Source organism: Lactuca virosa, chromosome 1 (genome assembly GCF_052849685.1).
Source record: "Lactuca virosa cultivar CGN04683 chromosome 1, Lactuca_virosa_CGN04683_v6, whole genome shotgun sequence".
Taxonomy (NCBI): domain Eukaryota; kingdom Viridiplantae; phylum Streptophyta; class Magnoliopsida; order Asterales; family Asteraceae; genus Lactuca; species Lactuca virosa.
Window position 1 is genome coordinate 96,299,394 of NC_136426.1, and position 19,949 is coordinate 96,319,342.

A 19,949-nucleotide genomic window follows, 5' to 3' on the forward strand; every position below is an offset into this window, starting at 1 on the left:
ATCCATAAACTCCATCATGTGGAGTTTACGACCGTAAACATGGAGTTTACGGCCGTAAACTCAACCATGGCCGTAAACCCCTCCTACATATATGAGAGCACTTCATTCTTCTCATTCTTTTCCTTCCTTGGCTGAAATCTCCCCATTCTCTCTCAAGTATCATCGAGACTTCACTCCCGATCTTCATCAAAGGGCCTCCAAAGTGTGAGTACTCTTCCCCTAACTAAGTTGTATGCTAGAAACACTCGATCTACACTTTGAAATCATCCAATTCTCAAGAACAAAAGGAGTTTACGGCCAAGAGCATCTCCCTTGGCCGTAAACCCCTATAAAGGTGCCATTTGAGCCTTAAACTCTTCATAAGGCTTGGATTTGAGGCTAGAACACTCCCTTGTGTTTTGTAAGACCTTGAATCATCACCAAACTCATCATCAAAGAGAGTTTACGGCCAGGAGTTTACACCTTGGCCGTAAACCCTAGTAGTTGTCATGATTTGGACCTTAAACATATCTAGACCTTTACTAACCATTGGAACAGTTGAGCCTTTGAAACTCCTTGCCTTTAAGACCCAATAAGACACCATTTGGTGAGTTTACGACCATAGGGTTTATGGTGTGGCCGTAAACACCTCAACACCCTCCATTAAGTTGGTCTTTCTCATCCTTGTGTAGAGCAATGGTCCCTCAAGATTCCCTAGCCTTCAAACACCCACTTATGCATGTTTGACCAAGAGTTTACGGCCGTAAACTCCCTTGGCCGTAAACACCAAACCATGGCCTTAAACACCCTTTAGATGAATCACATGTGATTCCAACACTTGGTTAAAGTGTTTCCTAGTCCCGGAAGGTGTTTCCTTGCATTTGGTTGCTTCTAGACACTATATTTATGTCAATATATGCCATTATATGTCATTTAGGACTCGTTAAGTCTCGGGACTTCATTCGTGGACATCCTTACGCGCATATTCGTTGAATCACCCACATCAGGTGAGTTCATACCCCTACACTTTTACTGGTTTTAAAATGTTTTAGGGGGGAATACAAGCCAAACTCAAAGTATTTTATTAAGTTTTAAACTTATTAATACAAATAAATGATTTCCATGTTTAATAACTTACTCGGATATTTTATTCATTTTGTAATATGTTGAGCATAAGGGAAATTGTTATATTGGAAATCTAATTTCATAGCTTTCAGAAAGGATTTTACAAAGCATTTTCATATCAATTCTATTAAACTATAATGGGTATAGTTTGGGATAACCCTCTAGGCAGTTTTCACCAAATCAGATTTCATGAATAAATCTGTATAAACTATGGCAAATTTAGTTTATGTTATATATTTTCTCAGGAGTATAAAGTACTATTATTCAAGGTTAATTATTGTTTTATATTGTTTCTCGCTAGTAAACTAGATTATACAGAATTATGAGGCTCTAATTCAATACTGTACCCTTTAGTGTACGGAACTAAATCCTATCATAGTATAACCAGAGTCTCCTGGAGGGAGAGCGTGAGATTTGTGAATAGATCTATTCGGGACTGACAATCCCACACCAGAACTGCTAGCTACAGTTAGGCAGGCATCCCTGTGGTGGACAAATGTCATTTAGCTTAAACGCCTGAAGAACGTTATAAAGGTCTCTAGGTCATATCAAGTATGGTTATACGACTCGCAAATAAGTATAAACTAACTTTGGTTTTACGGATTCTATTCTTCATTTGTTTTATTTTGAGTAATAAAACTACTTTCATATATATATATATTGATAGTAATCATGGATTTCTAAACTTACATCTCTACCTCTAGTATGGATAGCATGTTTTTAGGGAAAATATAGGATTTTCCCAGGATAACACCGGCATTCTAAAAACTGATGATTTATTATTCCACTAACGGATATTCATATTCATTCCATGACTCCTTGGATTGTGTATATCTAGTATGAACCGAGAAGTCATGGAAGGAATGGGTTTTCAAACACGCTTTTTATAAGAAAATACAAGATTTTCTTGAGGAACACTTTTCAAAAGGATTCAAAGAACATTTGCCACCAAAACCAAATGCTTATGAACTCACCAGCTTTATGCTGATATACTTTCAAAACTGCTTGTATTCTCAGGGAATTAGTAGGCATGTACTTCCAGGATTTTGGAGAAGTCGGCGCATTAGAGTCACGTCTTTCCATTTTACTCTTGATAAGAACAAAACTATGTATTAAGATAATGTAAACCTTTTTCATATATGTATTCAATGTCTGGTTGTGTTTACTATGCTTGCTATGATACAACTGTTGTGATACTACGCATAACGTCAACCACCCCCGAACGTTTCCGCCGTTCCGGTTTGGGGGTGTGACATATATATATATATATATATATATATATATATATATATATATATATGTAAATATATATTGAGAGAGAGAGAGAGAGACATTGGCGGAGCATTATTAGGGCCAGGGGGGCTGTGCCCCCCCCCCCCTCTGATTTTTTGGTCCTAAATAGCCTTATAGTTTCATTTTATACCCAAAAATATAAAATTTTGACATTGGCCACCCCAGCTTACCAATTTTTATACATATTATATATTTGCCCCTCCCCATCCGAATCAAATGTTGAAGCTCCGCCGCTGGGGGGGGGGGGGGGAGAGAGAGAGAGAGAGAGAGAGACATATAATTTGTAGTAAATTATAAGACCTATATACTTGCAAAAATTATATCGATGTAAACATAAAATCTGCAATAAATACATATAATTATAAACCTACATATAAAAAGTGAATATCTTGAATGCTCTCAGAAGACATTTTTTTATTTACTGGGTTCGAATCGTCTTTGGAATGTAGGTTCGAAACGGCCTCTGGAACAAGTAAAGTCGAATAAACTAACTCCGAAACGTATTTATAGGGGGGCCACAAACTGGGTCAGGTCAGGTCGGATACACCAAAAGGTTATCATTTACTAAAAATGGGTCTAGAATATGTATGGATACTCCGGAAGAGCCCATTTCCGAGGAATATTGATGGGCCGGCCCAACAGTCAAAAGAGTCCGAATTGGTTCCGGAACGACTAATTCCAGAGAAAACGGTTAATTTTCAAAATTTTATTTAAATGGATTATTTTTTTAATTACACCAAAAAGTGGTTATTTTACTCTATTTCCCTTTAAAAAAAATTAATGGATTATTTGTTTATTTCATAGTTGAAACTAACATGTGGTTTGAAAAAGGCAAACTCACACTACACGGGCCTACAACAAACATGTTTTACTAGGGTCATAGGGTAATTATGTCATTTACTTTTGCACTCTTCGATCTTATTATCATCTTCCGACGTTCTTCACCATGACATTCAAGATTTTTGCCATTGAACAATTCCACATAAAAAAACATAAAAATATACTCATTCTGACTAGTCCAGAACGAATCCGAAATCCGTAAAACACATCCGGAATACGAAGAACTGGTTCGAAATGTGACGAACAGTTTTAGAATATGGATACGGATTGTAATTTTCCAGAATTGTAATCCAGAATAGGGGTCTGGAATATAGATCCAGAATAATATGTATTCTGGAATGCCCTCTAGAGCATGCTAAATTGCTTGATTAATGCTTCTTTTGATGGTTGCATGACAGAACATACGAAGCGGTTGTGACTACAACATGCATGCCTGAACTTGGGTGGTAAAGCATGGCTCGTTTACAAAACCCGCCAGTTTGTGCGGCTATGTTTAAGCAATCATGTTTTGGTGATTATGTGAACATGCCGATAGGTGTGGAATGTCACCTTTTACTCGGTCACTATCTTATGTTTAAGGAATATACTATAAATGATAAAGTTGACCTACAAGAGCTTTTATTTCTGGTACAGAACTATCGGGTTTGCTTTGACAGGAAAGCATTCTAACTTGATTATCAGGTTATGGTTTGGAAACTATGCCCCCCCCTCGGTTCTACTTTTGTACAGTTCAGACAACGTATATTTCCATTTGTGACGCCTTCTTGTGTAGTGAACATGGGTAACCTTATGCACGTGTTCAATGACTTCCTTCATCAATTAGGTGACACAGAAGTGGTGAGAGTCTCCCTTCTGTATATGCTAGAGCAGGGATTTTTGGGGAAATACCCTCCGCAGCCGGTTACTGATAATCTTCTTACAATTGTCTCTAATTTAGACGACTTTAACAGGTATATAGTTATTTACATACGTTATCTTAAATGATACATGTACTTATTAAGTGCAATTGTTGACACATGTACCCATGGGGCAAAGTGATATGGGATTTCACTTACAAACGGCTGCATACTGTCTTTAATAAAATTGAGTAGCATTTGCACCCTACCCATCCAAGAGTCAGTAGTGGACATAAATATACTGTGTAGGGATTTGTCTATGCATATTTAAGGTATGTTGACTATTTTTCATAATAGTTTATAAGCAACACGTATTGTAACTTTATTATGTTGTTACTTGTCTAACATCTTAATTTTGTATATTTGGGTCATTGAGACATTTCCCAATAGTAGTATAGTTGATTCGCCTATACCTGGTGTCATTGTTGTAAAACTCGCCGAGTTGGCTGATTACTCGGCTGAGTACTCCCTACTCGGCCTCCTACCAGGGCGAGTTACAGAATCCGAGTACTCCCCGAATGGCCCTTTATTAAAGCGATGATTATTGTAAAACTCAACAAAACCGGTGATTATTATCATATCATATCATACTATATTATAAATGAAGCATTTTTCCTTTCACCACATTCATTTGAAACTCCCATGCATTTTTCTTTTCACCACATTCATTTGAAACTCCCTATGACTTTACAATTTCTTTCTAATAATAATTATAAGTTGGTTAATAAGGTTAAATAAATATCAAACCTAAAGTGTAATAATATATAAACTAAATTTATTAAAATAATATCTTTACTTCTACTTATAAAATTATGTTTTTTTAACGTTTAACATATTATACTTACTTTATTAGTTTTAATATAGTATTGGATGTAAACCATTATCATTTTAAAGATAAAATTTTGGAACTCCTAACTCTTCATATTTCCACGTAATATATTTAATTAATTAAATTAAATATGTTGTTAATTATAAACATTATCATAAGTTGAAGACTTCTTGAATTATCAATATGATATACTAAATTTGTTGACTTCAGTATAGTATTAAATGCATAACCAAAATTAATATATCAAAAAAACTTAAAAATAAAATGTAAAGTTTAAAAACTAAAGTAATAAAAATCCAACATATGTTTTTTAAAATAGTTGAAAGGAAATTACTAAATATGATAAATATAATAACTAAAAGTCAATTAAGTTGTTTTTAAATTAATTTATAACAATAATAATAGTTAAAAATAACATGAAATTATAAAATAAATTATGTTACATTACAAGTAGTAGTTGATAATTTAAATAATATTCATGATGAAATTAAAACATCATCAAAAAATTTAAAATTTAATAAATTATAACAATAGTTAATTAAAATAGTGAGTATTATAACTATTTTTTTCTGGAAATAGAACTTCCTTAATGAGGGTTTCATGCCCAAATAATCCCTAGATGCAAATATAAAGCTATGCATCATGTCCTGGAGTGCTGTGATAATTTAAAGATAGGTCAATAATTTGTTCTACATATATTTCATATGTCTTACTAAGTCACCACAACTAATTTTATACATATGTAAAGCGTGAACAGAGACCATTAAATAATTTGATTTTAATAGGTGTTATATTATTTATTGTTCAAATTAATTATAATTTTCATCAACTAAATGTAATTATTATTATTTTATAGTTAATAAAAATGACATAAATATTTTCAATAATGTATGATTATCAAAAATTTAATCATATAATTTTATTCTGTGCAACGCGTGAATATTCTTCTAGTGTATAATATACTTAATGATTTATTATTTAACACACACATGTGATTATTACTACATATATATCTTAATTTTTCAGTAATTATTCACGAAGTGAGACGATTGTGTGTTTTTCAGTTTTTGTGTATTCATATGTATCTAATTTTGTTATATATTTCAATCAACTTATGGTTTGAACTTATGATTTTGACATATATAATTTCTGTAAAATTATTTCTACATGAATTACCGAATCTGAGTACTCCCCGAGTAATCCCGAGTACTCGCTACTCGGTAGTCGGCCGAACAGGTACCGAGTAGCGAGTTCTACAACTATGTCCAATGTTATCCTTTGGGCAATTGCATACCTTAGGATGAGTTGTCTGCACGCTGCTGATTGTGAACATATTCTTGATGTTACTAGGGTATGTAGCTTAGTTCACCTTATAATCTATAAGTTTCTATGAGAAAATAACATAAGATTAATGTTTATATATTGTTTTATACTACGTCCCCCAACGAATTGTTGAATCCTACTCAGTGAGGGCATGATGCTTTGTGGTGGATTGAGAAGGTCTTGTGGATAGATGTTACAGATTACCTTGATGTTTGAGTTATGGTTTCCTATTGTGTATGTTTTAAACAATTTCGTAATGTTGACGTAGCAAAAACAAGTTTATGCTTTTGAACAACGTATTGTAAAATATTCTAATTTCGTACAAATATCATCACGGGGTTTTAAGGTCAACAATATCATATTGTTGACTACTTTTTTGACTAGTTTTAACGTTAGATCTACTCTTAGACTTAACGTTAATTTTGACACTTGATTTGGTTCTACTAGAATATTCATTTTTTGTTGAATCCGTGGGAAACTAAATGTCACAGTTTCTATTTGTGTGACCGATCCTTTGGCAACGGATGCATATTTTTTTTTGATCGGAGATTTGCCTTGGGATGGGATACAGTTATGGTTTCATAGTCGTCCAACTTGTCGTTTGTCCATCAATGAAACCACCACTTCATCTGGTTCTTCGTATTCAACTGGAATTGACATAGGAAACACAACCTCTATATATTTTGATCGATTTGTTTCCATTGTAAAGTACGATGACACCTATGTATTGCAATGTTGATATATCAGTTCCTTGAATACCTCCATAACATGAGATACCTGACAATTTTCATTTCCTACATGTGCAACAACGATATTCCAAGTTTACTATATTATTTTTCATTTGGTCGGTCACCTCATATCTTCTTTGATCAATCACTTCATATTAAAATTCCATATGACATTACAAGAATATCCTTCCAAATTAAAGATTAGAATTAAACCAATTTATATTAGGATTAAACCTAATTAAATATTAAAAAACTTATTGCTCGTCAAATTCTATGATTGATTTTTGTTTCAATAAGTCCTGTTATGGCTTCTGTAAGACTAATATAGAGAACTAAAACGTGATGTATATTTGGAGGTCTTCACGATCCATGAAGTAATAAAATAATATGTGAAACTCTTGATCTCATAAATGGCGATCCAAGATTTTTTTTTTATTGAAATGTTCCGTTTCTATCTTTTTCCTACATGCCATTGGGCCCTCCAAACTTAAATCAAATAAAAAAAAAAAAAAAAAAACAATGGAAGAGTATACTATCATTTGCACAGGTTCCTCTTGGTTATACTTACTGTGATTTTTTTTTTCTCAAATTCTATCGTGTTTCTATGAACGTTTGGTTTGACATAATATGGCTGAATCGTAATCTTTAATTTGGAAATGGTCATTTAGTAAATGGTATTTTGAATTTTAAATAAGTTTTTTTTCAATATTAAATTAGTTTAATCCTAATTACATATATGTTTGGATATAGATGTACGAAAAAGGACACAAAAATAAAGAATAAATGGGTTTGTATATAGTTAAGTAATTAACCACATAACTCCAAAGAATTCAACCATGCTGAACATCAATTATATGAACAAAATAAATGAATTTTAAAGAATCATTATACACAATTAACAATCCACTATAAATCGAAAAAAATAAATAATGTGTTAACATGTTGTAGTTAGACATGACAATGAACAAGAGAAGAATTCGAGAACACGATCATTTGATCTTTGGATCGAAATGGGAATTTCGTTTCCCGATGATCATCTTCAATTGGAGCAGGAAGATTCAAGTCCAATGACAGTAGGGTTTTCGGTTTCTTGGAATCTTGACACCCACCGGAATTGCCACAAGTGGTTGTAGCCATGGGCATGGACCTATGTCGTCTCATATGACCACCTAGCGCCTGACCAGAAGCAAATTCAGCACCACATATCGAGCATTCATGAACCTTAGATGCCTTTGTCGAGCCACTTCGGTTACATTGAGTCTGCTGACTGGAACCAATTTTAAGAGATAGCGTCGTAGAGCTATGATGAACATCCACAACTTGGTTCACCATGTTATTTGGCCTAATCTTGTCTTCTAAACAAGGCTTAGGGGGTTTCTTGTGACTGGCTCTATGGCCACCGAGAGCTTGAAACGAAGAGAACCCACGATTACATGTTTTGCATTCATAAACATAAAACCCGGATAACGTATCCACCACCGCTTTGTGTGGTGGTGGTGGCGAAGATTGACCCTGGGCGAGAAGAATCAAACAGTTTGCCATGTCTTCGTCGTCGTTTTCTTGAATGATTCTTGTGAATTCGATCGAGTTGGTTGGCGTGTGGAAGAAGGTGTTATAAGGGTTTTCAGTATCACCACCTTCACTAGTGGTTGTGGTGGTGGATGAAGTGGATGCCATGGTTAGAGCAAGAGGGGATGAGGGTCGTGGACGCTTGGTTCTTTTCCCCCTAATGACCATGTTTCTTGAATCCTCCATGATCTGATTATAATCATTTTGATGAGCATCCATGTTTAGGAGGAGTAAGAGAAGTGATGGCGTCGAAGGTTGGTAATATATATATAGAGAGACAGAGAGAGAGAAAGATGATAACGAGAGGGGGGCCGCTTCCGTGAAGTGTAACCGTGAGAGTATCTCCACCAATCTAACTTTGCCTTTCCAACCTTGGAAGTTACTATAAAAAATGGAATTATTTCACTTTCTTTTTTCTTTTCTTCCTTTTATTTATGAACTCTTCAATAATACCTTTCATTTAACATTTTTAAGCACTTATTTTGAACAGCAGTTTTGTACAGTTATTTTGAACATCAATTTTGGATATAATCTGTTATTATACTTGTGTACTACTACACAATTAATATAATTTTTCTAAAGTTCCTAATTGCCTGAAATGCGATCAAAATTGTTAATTTTTTTTTAATTTGACGCTCCATAAACATTTATAAATTTACATAATAAATGTCAACTCATAATATATATATATATATATATATATATATATATATATATATATATATATATATATATATATATATATATAAAATAAGTGAGAATCGGTTGGCTTTGAAGGAAACCCAGATAGGAGGAGTTTGGTTGCTTATTATTTATATATACCATAACGATACCTTGTGGAGAATTGGAGTGCAAGCCTGGCACACAAACCCCTTAAAATGTCTTCTAAAATCCAGAACTTTTTTTTATATTTTGGTTTTTAGTAACCCACTATTACAAAGGTCTTATTTAATGTTTCAAATCTTTAAATATTTGAAGTTTCAGTATTTTACTTTCTAGTTCTTTTTAATGTTTAATGTAAAATTCTATTAGATTTGGACATATGATCAGCATATAATAGTTCTATATATTAAGTTCAGAAAGTATTTTATGGAGTTTAAAAACTTACTCAATATCTGACCCCACGGTCCCCACCCCAACAGTAGCCGTGACTGGCATAGCAAAACCCAGCCCCCTGACTTCGCGTTTACGTTTATTTTACTAGTTGAAGATTGAAGATTATATGCACTACTAAATTTCTAAGTGATTAATGACGATTTTATAGTATAAATTCTGATGTAATAATTTTAAGAATTGGGATTATGTTTTCAATGGTTGGAAAATGCCTCTGAAGGTAGTATGGTCATTTTCTAAATGTTTCTTGAATGAGGGGGACTTATAAAGTTTAGGGATATTTTTTTTATAAAAAAATTAATATAATTAATACGAACGTCGAACATCTCTAAAAGTTGATTGTCTAATGTTACTAACCCTAAAAATTTAATCAATTTGAGAAAAAAAAATCATTTGTTTTATAAAAAATAATCCAAGATACAAAAAATATCTGAAGAAGCAAATGCATGTGTTGTGGAATTTGTTTTTTTATTTTTTTATTTTTTTATTTTTTATTTATTTATTTTTTTAGTAATAATTTGTTAAATGAAATGAGGCCATGACCCAAAAATCACGCCGGGTTTCGGTCCTCCTCAATTATCCAGATAATCATAGTGTGAATAATTCAAGAAATTTATTTTATTATAAAATAACGTATATAAATTTGATTGGTACTTCAGAAAGTCGTCTGTTATGTATATTTTATACACATGTTAGTAGAATTAGACTGTAAAAGTTTATGCAATCAATCATAAGTGTCATGTTATTTCAAAATAAAATAATTGACTTGCTATATGTAAGTCAAAAGCTTATATGATAGATCCACATGGCTTTACTAGAAAATATATGCACACTTTAAAACTCAATCCAACTACTTAACAATTATCTTAATTAATGAAATGAAATATGAGTTATGAGTAGCAACAATGATAGGATCATCCATCCTTTTTAGAAAGTGAAGGAACTTGTCTTTGATTCTTTATAATGGATTTGTTGCGGGTCTTATTAAGTTTCATAAGAGATATTTTTTTCGATATATATATATATATATATATATATATATATATATATATATATATATATATATATATATATATATATATATATATATGTGACAATAAACGAAAACTTTCCAGATTTTTTCTTTACCCAAAAAACTTTATAAACTTTGTCATCAAATTTAGAATATAAATATATAAAGAATAAAATACAAAAGGAGTGGAAACTTGGGTAATGATTAATACGGGGGACTTTTAAGTTGCTTCCTTTATTCTTCAACTTCTGTTTAAAAAAAACATGATTCAAATGATTGGAGTTTCAAGCTAATCTTATATTCTTATTTAGGGGGTACAAAAAAAAAGGACACTTTAGCAAAATAGTGACCAATTTTGCAAATGACACATTTAAAATTAGCACGGTAGAAGAGAATATTTAACCATGTATAAAATTAGCAAGTCTAGATGAGGTAAAAACAAAAGAGTTTCGGATGGTCTTGAGTTTTTCGCAGATATATCTACGAAATTCTCTGAAAATATGTGAGAAATCATATTTTTAACTCTATTAAAAACTCTATTTTGCTATGAAAATAGTATTTGAAGCTTTTTTTTATCATAAAAAACTTAATAATAAATGTTTTTCAATTGAAAACCTATGATTTTTACTTACTTTGCAGAGTTTCGAAGGTCAAATTCATAAAATTCGATAATTTTTTTAAAGGATTTCGAAGGTCAAATCTACGAAGTTCACTTGAGGAGTCAAAATTATAGGTCTCGCCATATGTAAAGTTGTACCTACAAGTTGTTCAAATTCTTAGAAAATAAGATTTAAATTTAGGATCTTTATTACAACTTGTATAATCTTTTTTTAAAAATAATTATGTTACAAATATATTGCATGCATATAAAACTGTTAAATTGCAGAGATTGATTCACCTTTGACCTTATAGACGTCAGACGAACTAAGCATGGAGTCATGCTCCCGAAAGGGGGGGGGGGGGTTCAAGGGGAGATCAATAAGCCGGAGAAATATTTATCTAGAGAGTTTGACATGAGGGACCTTGCTGGGGTTGCTAAGTAGATATTAAGCATGAGAATAATCGGAGACAAAGTTGTTGGTACTTTAAAACTTTCTCAAGGAAAGTACATCACGGAAGTTTTAAAGAAATTTAGCATGACGGATGCAAAACCTAGAAATACACATTTCAGAAGTTAGTTGAGACTCTTAAAGAAACAGTCCCCGAAGAATAAAAAGAAAAGATGGTTAAAGCTCCTTACACCTTAGCAGCTGGTAGGTTGATGTATGAATGGTGTACATTAGGGATGTCAACGAGACCAAACGGGAGCGGAAATAACTGTCCCCGCCTCCGCCCCCAAAATCAATTATTGCCCCCGCCTTCGAATCCCCCGTTTACATAGCCCCCGATCCCGCCCCGAATACCTTCATCATCCCCGAATCTGCCCCCGTTCCCCCGTTTTATAGGTTTAAAATTGACTTTTTTTGGCAAAAAATTGTTATATTTTGGGCTAAAAAAACTATTTTTCATAACTTTAAAAGCTTAAAATCTAGTTTTTTAACAACTAAAAAATTTAAAAATTCAACATTAGAAAACGACAAATCCAACAAACTTACAAATATAAAATATGACAAATCCATCATTACAAAAAAAAGTACGATGTGTCCAAAAATATATGACAAATTCACTATCGTATCGTCGTATGTTGTGAAGTGGAAAAAAATCAAGAAACCTTAAAATTAGATAATGTATTGTTATTGTCTCTCTCTCTCTCTCTCTCTCTCTCTCTCTATATATATATATATATATATATATATATATATATATATATATATATATATATATATATATCAAGGTTGTAGAAATCGCTTGACGTAAACTAATCGGTGGACTAGGGTCAAAGGATTAATCGGCTAGGCGGGGATTACTCTGGGACTATTAATATTTAAAAAAATTATTAAAAAATTAATAAATATAACATTAATCATAAGAATATAAGTAAATAAGAACAATTCAATACATGGTTGACTCTTTTTCTAGTATTCGAATGAAACAAAGCCAATTCAAATACATGTTACATCTATATCACTATCTTTCTTTTAGAAAAACATCCAACCAACAATGAAGTAAGTTCATGCTCCAAGTAGATTGCTAAAGCAAGATGGTTCGTTAAATTTTGGAACTTTTACAGATGCTTCAACAGGGACATATTTGATATATAATCTAGAATCATCCCACTCATGTTAGAGCTTCTCAACACCCTGCAACATCCACACAAATACCTCAATATGTGATAGAGGACCATCTGTTTCCCTCCTATGATCTTGCTTCTGTTTACAAACCCATCAATAACGTGTATATCAAATAACATCTCACTCAGGCATTTCATCGAACAGGTGGACTGCATTAGTAATTTTTCCATTTCTCATCAAACCACCAACCATAATGAGTATTCCAATTAGTATTCCAGGTGAATATTTCAAAAAAACATCTTCTAACACAAGCACATTGTATCTACCTGGTTGCATTTGTAGTAAAAATCCAAAAGAAAAAGCATATAATCGGAAATCAACACAGCTAGAGAGAAGACAAAGGATGCAATCATACCCCTCGAATTCTGTTATTGCTAATAATCTGGGTCGAGATTGAAGAACTTACAGATTTCAATTTCAGAAACGAAATTGGAACTAACATGTTTATTAGTCTGAGAGTAATCAACCATATACTCAGAGACAGATGTAGAGGGTGTTCGAGGTTGGAAGGAGACGTAAACCAGAGCAGAAAGAGATGATTTTGAAATGTCGAAGGAAACAACTCCATTGAGTTTGATGGAGAAGATGAGGCCCAATCGATTAGAATTTGGATCGAGATATGTCGATGATATTGGTGAAGAACAGTACTGTCGTCGTTCATCTTCATTCGTGAAGGTGTTCTTATAGATTTCGAGCATAGAGACACCATAATCAACTTCAATCGATGGTGGGATAATAGATAAAAGCAATGGATGTTATAACAGGTTACAAGTCTAAAGTCTCCCACATCCCTGGTGGAATAATATATGAAGGAAACTTATTCTATAAAAAGGGGATCCAACTCCTTTTAGAATCCAACCCATCTAAGCTTTAGGCTAGCCAGCTCCTTTGAGCTGGTGGGTCTTTTATAGTTAGCCAAGCCTATTTGGCCCGATTTGGAGTCTGAGTTGGACCGATTTAGTCCGATTTGGACCGAGTTGGGCCGATTTTGACCGATGTTGACCAATGCCGATTATTTTACCCTCTAACCCTTATTCGTAGGTGGTTAGAGGCCTCCAAGCGCCTAGGCGCCGATTAATCGGCCGCCTAGGCCGATTTTTACAACCATGATATATATATATATATATATATATATATATATATATATATATATATATATATATATATATATATATATATATATATATATATATATATATATATATATACTAGGCGAATGTCCGCACGTTGCGAATAAACACCTCTATAGTTGAACTCTTTACAAATATATGTTTTTTTAAAATATAACAATAGCGTTATTGTTAAATTTGATATAATAATTCGTATACTAAATTGATATAATATATTGATTATTTTGAATTATATTCTAATATATACATCTATCATGACTGCATAATCACAATCGTTTGAATGACTTTTACCCGTGAGTTACAAATGAATAAAATTAAATATAATATATGTTTTAATGTTATTTATACTTGTTGTTATTGTTAATTAATTTTAAAAAACTTATTTGCTTAATGTTTTTAATTTCTATCATTGTAATTATGTAAAACATCAAACATTGTTTTTTTAATTTTTAAAGGTAACAATATAATCATTTATATAGAGTTATTTTCAACTATTGTTATTGTAAGTTATTTTAAGCTACTTATTTGAAAACTTCTTAACGATTATAAAAATATATTTAGGAAATATTTTAGTTAAATTGAGATTACAATTTAGTTTTTGTATTTATCACTACAATTTATCACTTTTAACTATTTACAAAATATTCTTTGGTTTTTTAAGTGGAACTGAAATTTATATTTAAGTTGACACTGTAATGTTATATTTAAATTAACAATTTAAGTATTTTGTCCAAACTGTTCAATAGTGGTAGCTTTAAATTGATAATGGTTTACATACAACAACATTTTAAATCTAATAAATTTAGTATAATATGTTAAAAGTTAAAGACATAACTTTATAAGTAGAAGTAAAGATATTTATTTTAAATTGAAATTTAGTTTATTTATGATTACACTTTATGTTTGATATTTATTTAACTTTACTAACTAACTTATAATCATTATTAAAAAGACACTACAATTTATCACTTTTAACTATTTAAAAAATAGTTTTTGGGTTGTTTAAGTTAAACCACAATTTATATTTAAGTTGACCCTGTAATGTTATATTCAGATTAATAATTTAAGTATTTTATACAAATTGTTCCAAAATTGTATCTTTAAAATGATAATGGTTTACATCCAACAATATATTAAAACTAATAAATTAAGTATAATATGTTAAGAGTTAAATAACATCACTTAATAAGTAGAAGTAAAGATATTATTTTAATATTGAAATTTAGTTTATATATGATTACAATTTAGGTTTGATATTTATTTAACCTTATTAACTAACTTATAATTATTATTAGAAAGAAATTGAAAAGTCATGGGAGTTTCAAATGAACGTGGTTAAAGGAAAAATGCATAGGAGTTTCAAATAAATGTGGTGAAAGGAAAAATGCTTCATTTATAATATAGTATGATATATATATATATATATATATATATATATATATATATATATATATATATATATATATATATATATATATATATATATATATATATATATATATATATATACAAACGGGGCCCCCGCAGGAGTACGGGACGGAAATACTCACTCCCGCCGCTGGTCCCGAAAACAAAACGAGGTTTAATCCCACTCTCGCCCCCGCCCCTGCCCTCAGATTTTTTAAAAAATTAATCTCGTACGGAATCGGGGTCCCACAGAAGTTTTTGACATCCCTAGATAACTGTAACATCCCAATTTTCAAGACCAAAAAATTCATTTTTAATTTAATAATTCATAAAACAGTTTACTGAAAACATCATCAATATCATATCAACCCATAAACCAATAAATCAAATGTCATAAAACATGTCATGGAATAATAATGTCAAAGTACAATCCCAAGAACATCATGGTGCGGAAAATAATGGTGTGATGCACTGCTACCGAGCCGATTCCTTTCCCTTCGAAGAGGAAGTGCCAGAAACCAAAACTGGAAACCGTAAGCACAAAGCTTAGTGAGTTCCACCATCATACCACATACCATACAACGTTGTACTGTCAGGCATATCTGGGTGCCCGACCTACCCCTTCAGTTTCTTTCAACCGGTAACTATCTAGCATATATGGGTGCTGGCCTACCCCTTCGGTCTCTTTCAACTGGATACGGGGACTATTTCACCCCTACTACTACTACTACATAATACCCTAGCATACATACATTTATTATATACTGCCTAGCATATCTGGGTGCTGGTCTCCCCTTCGGTATCTTTCAACCGGTAACTGGGGACTATTTCACCCTACCACTACTATACTATAACATAACATACTAGCACATAAAGCATAGTGGCACACCAGACAATTATCACGAAGACAATCATCTAACAAACATCTCCTACTAGTGGGCCGACATTGTGGCCTTAGACCCACTTCTACTGGAAGGTACTCACCTCAATGTCGTGCAGTAACTGAACTGTCCTCGGTGCTGGGATCAACTCTCCTCAAACTCCTACACATAACAACCTTCCTTAATTACCATTTTATACTCGTAACCCTTTCAAGGGTCAACTTAGGTCAAAGTCAAAGTCAAGGTCAACCCCCGGGTCAAAGTCAACTTTTGGTCGAAGTCAACATCTGGTTGACTCAACTCGCCGAGTTGGTCCACCAACTCGTCGAGTTCCCTCCTACATAGTCGGGACTTTTACTATTAACTCGCTGAGTTCTCCTTGAACTCGTCGAGTTCTCCTTCATACAAAATCGGGACCTTTTGCTCATGACTCGCCGAGTTCATCCTTGAACCCGTCGAGTCCTGCTTCATATCAGTTGAGACATTTGTCTTGAACTCGCCGAGTTCATCCTGGAACTCGTCGAGTTCTTTGATCTTCAACTCCATATTCACGTCTATCTTGTTGAGTCCTCTTCTAGACTCAACCAGATTGCTCAGAAACAGAAAAGGTTGGGGAACCATGACCCGGCTCGCCGAGTCCTATGAACGACTCGCCGAATCCCCCAAAGTCCAAGTCCATTCAGTCGATTTCAGTCGGGCTTATTGAATCCAAAGCATAGATCTGGCCTCATAGGGTCGATATAACACGTAAAGTTACAAACTTTATGTCCATGCATGGGTGTTATGAAGCTAAAACACCAAAACTAAGCCATAAAGGAGTTCTAATGCATGGGATAGGGCCATAGCTTAATAAAGGTGGCAACTTTAAGCTTCCTGAGCTCAAAAGTTCCCAGATCTGAAGTCATTACTCTATTATGCACTCAAATCCCGAGAGTGACATAGAAATGTCCCAAAAATGATAAGATGCAAGCCCTAAAGAAGATCTAAGTGATGGAAAGCCAAGGTTGAAGCTTTTTACCTCAAACAAACTAGAAATGCAACCAAAACTCTGGATCTACTGCCTTCTTCTTGTACCTCCAAGCCTTTCCTTCCTTCTCCAAGCTTCAAATCACGGGAACCGGGCGTTACAAATCTCCCTCACTAATTTTAGACTTCGTGCTCGAAGTCTGCTCTTGCATCTGAAAAAAGCTCGGGGTAGTGCTCCCTCATTTCGTCCTCCGGCTCCCAAGTCCATTCTGAGCCCTTGCGATGCTGCCATTGCACCTTCACCAGCTCGACCCTCTTGTTTCTCAGATCCTTCGACTTCCTGTCGAGGATAGCTACTGGTTGCTCGATGTAGTTCAGGCTGTCATCCACCTGAATATCCTGTCGAGAATAAAAGAGTCGTCTATGATGCACTTCCGCAGCTGGGAGACGTGAAAGGTACTGTGAATCAGGATAAGCTCGACTGGCAGATCCAGCCTATACGCCACCTTGCCTACCCGGGCTGCAACCCTGAAAGGTCCAATGTACCTGGGGCCCAAATTGCCTCGCTTCCTGAACCGGATGACACCTTTCCAAGGTAACACCTTCAGGAGAACCATATCCCCGACCTGGAACTCCAAGTCCGAACGACGCTTTTCGGCATAACTTTTCTGCCGACTCTGAGCAGTCCAAAGCCTGCTCCGAACTTGTTGGATCCTCTCTGTCGTCTTGAGTACCACTTCGGTACTCCCCATGACCCTCTACCCTGTTGGATTTTGAGCATTCTAACACTCCTATGGTGTACATGCAACCCTATAAACCTTGGATCTATGTTTTCTCTATTATACATGCAAATATTAACTATTCCAAGGTTTCATCCTAACTAGCATATTATGAAGCACCTATACTACAAAGTTCTAGTTAGATGACATACCTTTTGATGTAGCTTGATGTCTTCAAGCTTTAAGAGCTTAGCCCCAATAGTGTGGAAGCCTCAAATGGAATCACAAATCACCAAAACACCTTGGAAGAACTTGAGAGAATATGTATGCACACTAAAATCGGCCCACTCTTATTTTCACACACTTATGCCAATTTTGTGAGCCAAGGACCCCTTTATATATTATGGAGGATTAGGGTTACATCCATGTAAACCCTAATACTCATGACCTTTCATTTACATAGGATCCGTGGGTTAAAAGCTCCATGGATCATCCATGAAAGCTTAGCCCAACCTAAATGAACTTGGCCCATTCCATATATATAAGAGTCCATATTTAATTAGTTCTTTTTGATCACTTAATTAATTCTAAATTAATTCTTGATCAATACTAATTAAATAATATGATTCCATATTAATATATTAGAACTTATAATATATTAATATAAATCATAAATATACTATTCTCAAAAGACCATCCATATAAATTGTGCTGGTGAAGTGCAACCTAAATGGACCATGCCGGGTCGGGTCAAGTACATACCAAATATAGTTATGGACTTAGACATTAATCCAACAGTCTCCCACTTGGATAAGTCTAAAACTATTATTGAGTATGACTTCAAAACCTAACTGGCAATCGTAGCTCTTAAAGCCGCTGTCGAACTCTGACCTTGTCAATGACTTGTCCATTAGATAAGGGATCATATATTCCTCCATTCTAGATATCATATAGACTAAGACATGGATTATAATCATTCTCTCTGTCCATTTGTTGTTTCCCGATTTTCGATTTATGATGACTGACTGATTGAACAAATCAAATCAGTCCTGGCTTGGCCAGGCACTGACATGTGTCATCGCTAAATCATCGAGGGGCCCACATATATCACTTTTATCCCGAAGGTAAAAGGAATGGATAAACTTCGACTCATATGGCTTGTTCTACTACTTGTTGAATCATACACAAAGGCACATTTTATAACATCGAGTTACCAAATGCGTTTTCATGCAATCAATGTATAACCAACTCATAGTAACAACTCATATCTCTAGGTTTGAAGAATATAAGATATTATCGTCTCATGATCACTCGTGATAAAATCCATGAAGTGATTCAAATGAGCGCGGGTTGAATCCAATACTCAGAACTTATGAGCACTCATGAGTGTTGTAGCACCACTTTGTCCACCAACTTGGACCTCTACAAACCAACCCATGACAGTCTTGATTCATATCTACTTCCAACATATGACCGACTGTGGATGGTTTGAATAACTTAATCATTCAGGAAGAGCGACTTAGTTATTGTGGAAGTCAAAACATGCAAAGTGAAACACAAGAATAAATGAATCAAATATGGTATCAAACCCTATGAATATAAATAAACACTTTTATTTATCACCATACTGATTACTCATTATTCATTGTTTCGGTTTTATCAACTTTATACTTGAATTAAAAACACTAGTCGTCCCATGCTCCAAGCATGTACACTATGTTTTTCTTAAACAATAGCTTTGCCATACACCAAGTATGCACTCTATGTTTGTCTATGATCCTTACTTTGTGAAATAAACCAATTGAACATAATTTCAATGATTCTAATTTCACACTCCCAAATCCTTATCGAAAAATGTGAGAATTTCAAATTCCTATCATTTATCGAAATCTGTTTAGATTTTAAACT

The 19,949-nt window shown here is 33.6% G+C and overlaps 1 protein-coding gene across 1 annotated transcript; it reads right to left on the bottom strand.

Annotated features, from left to right (window-relative positions):
• Positions 1 to 7,922: 7,922 nt before the first annotated feature.
• LOC145105743 (zinc finger protein ZAT5-like) lies at positions 7,923 to 8,832 on the bottom strand. The gene has a single exon (XM_079042822.1). The coding sequence runs from the start codon at positions 8,799 to 8,801 to the stop codon at positions 7,962 to 7,964; it is 840 nt and encodes a 279-aa protein (XP_078898948.1). The 5' UTR covers positions 8,802 to 8,832; the 3' UTR covers positions 7,923 to 7,961.
• Positions 8,833 to 19,949: the final 11,117 nt, after the last annotated feature.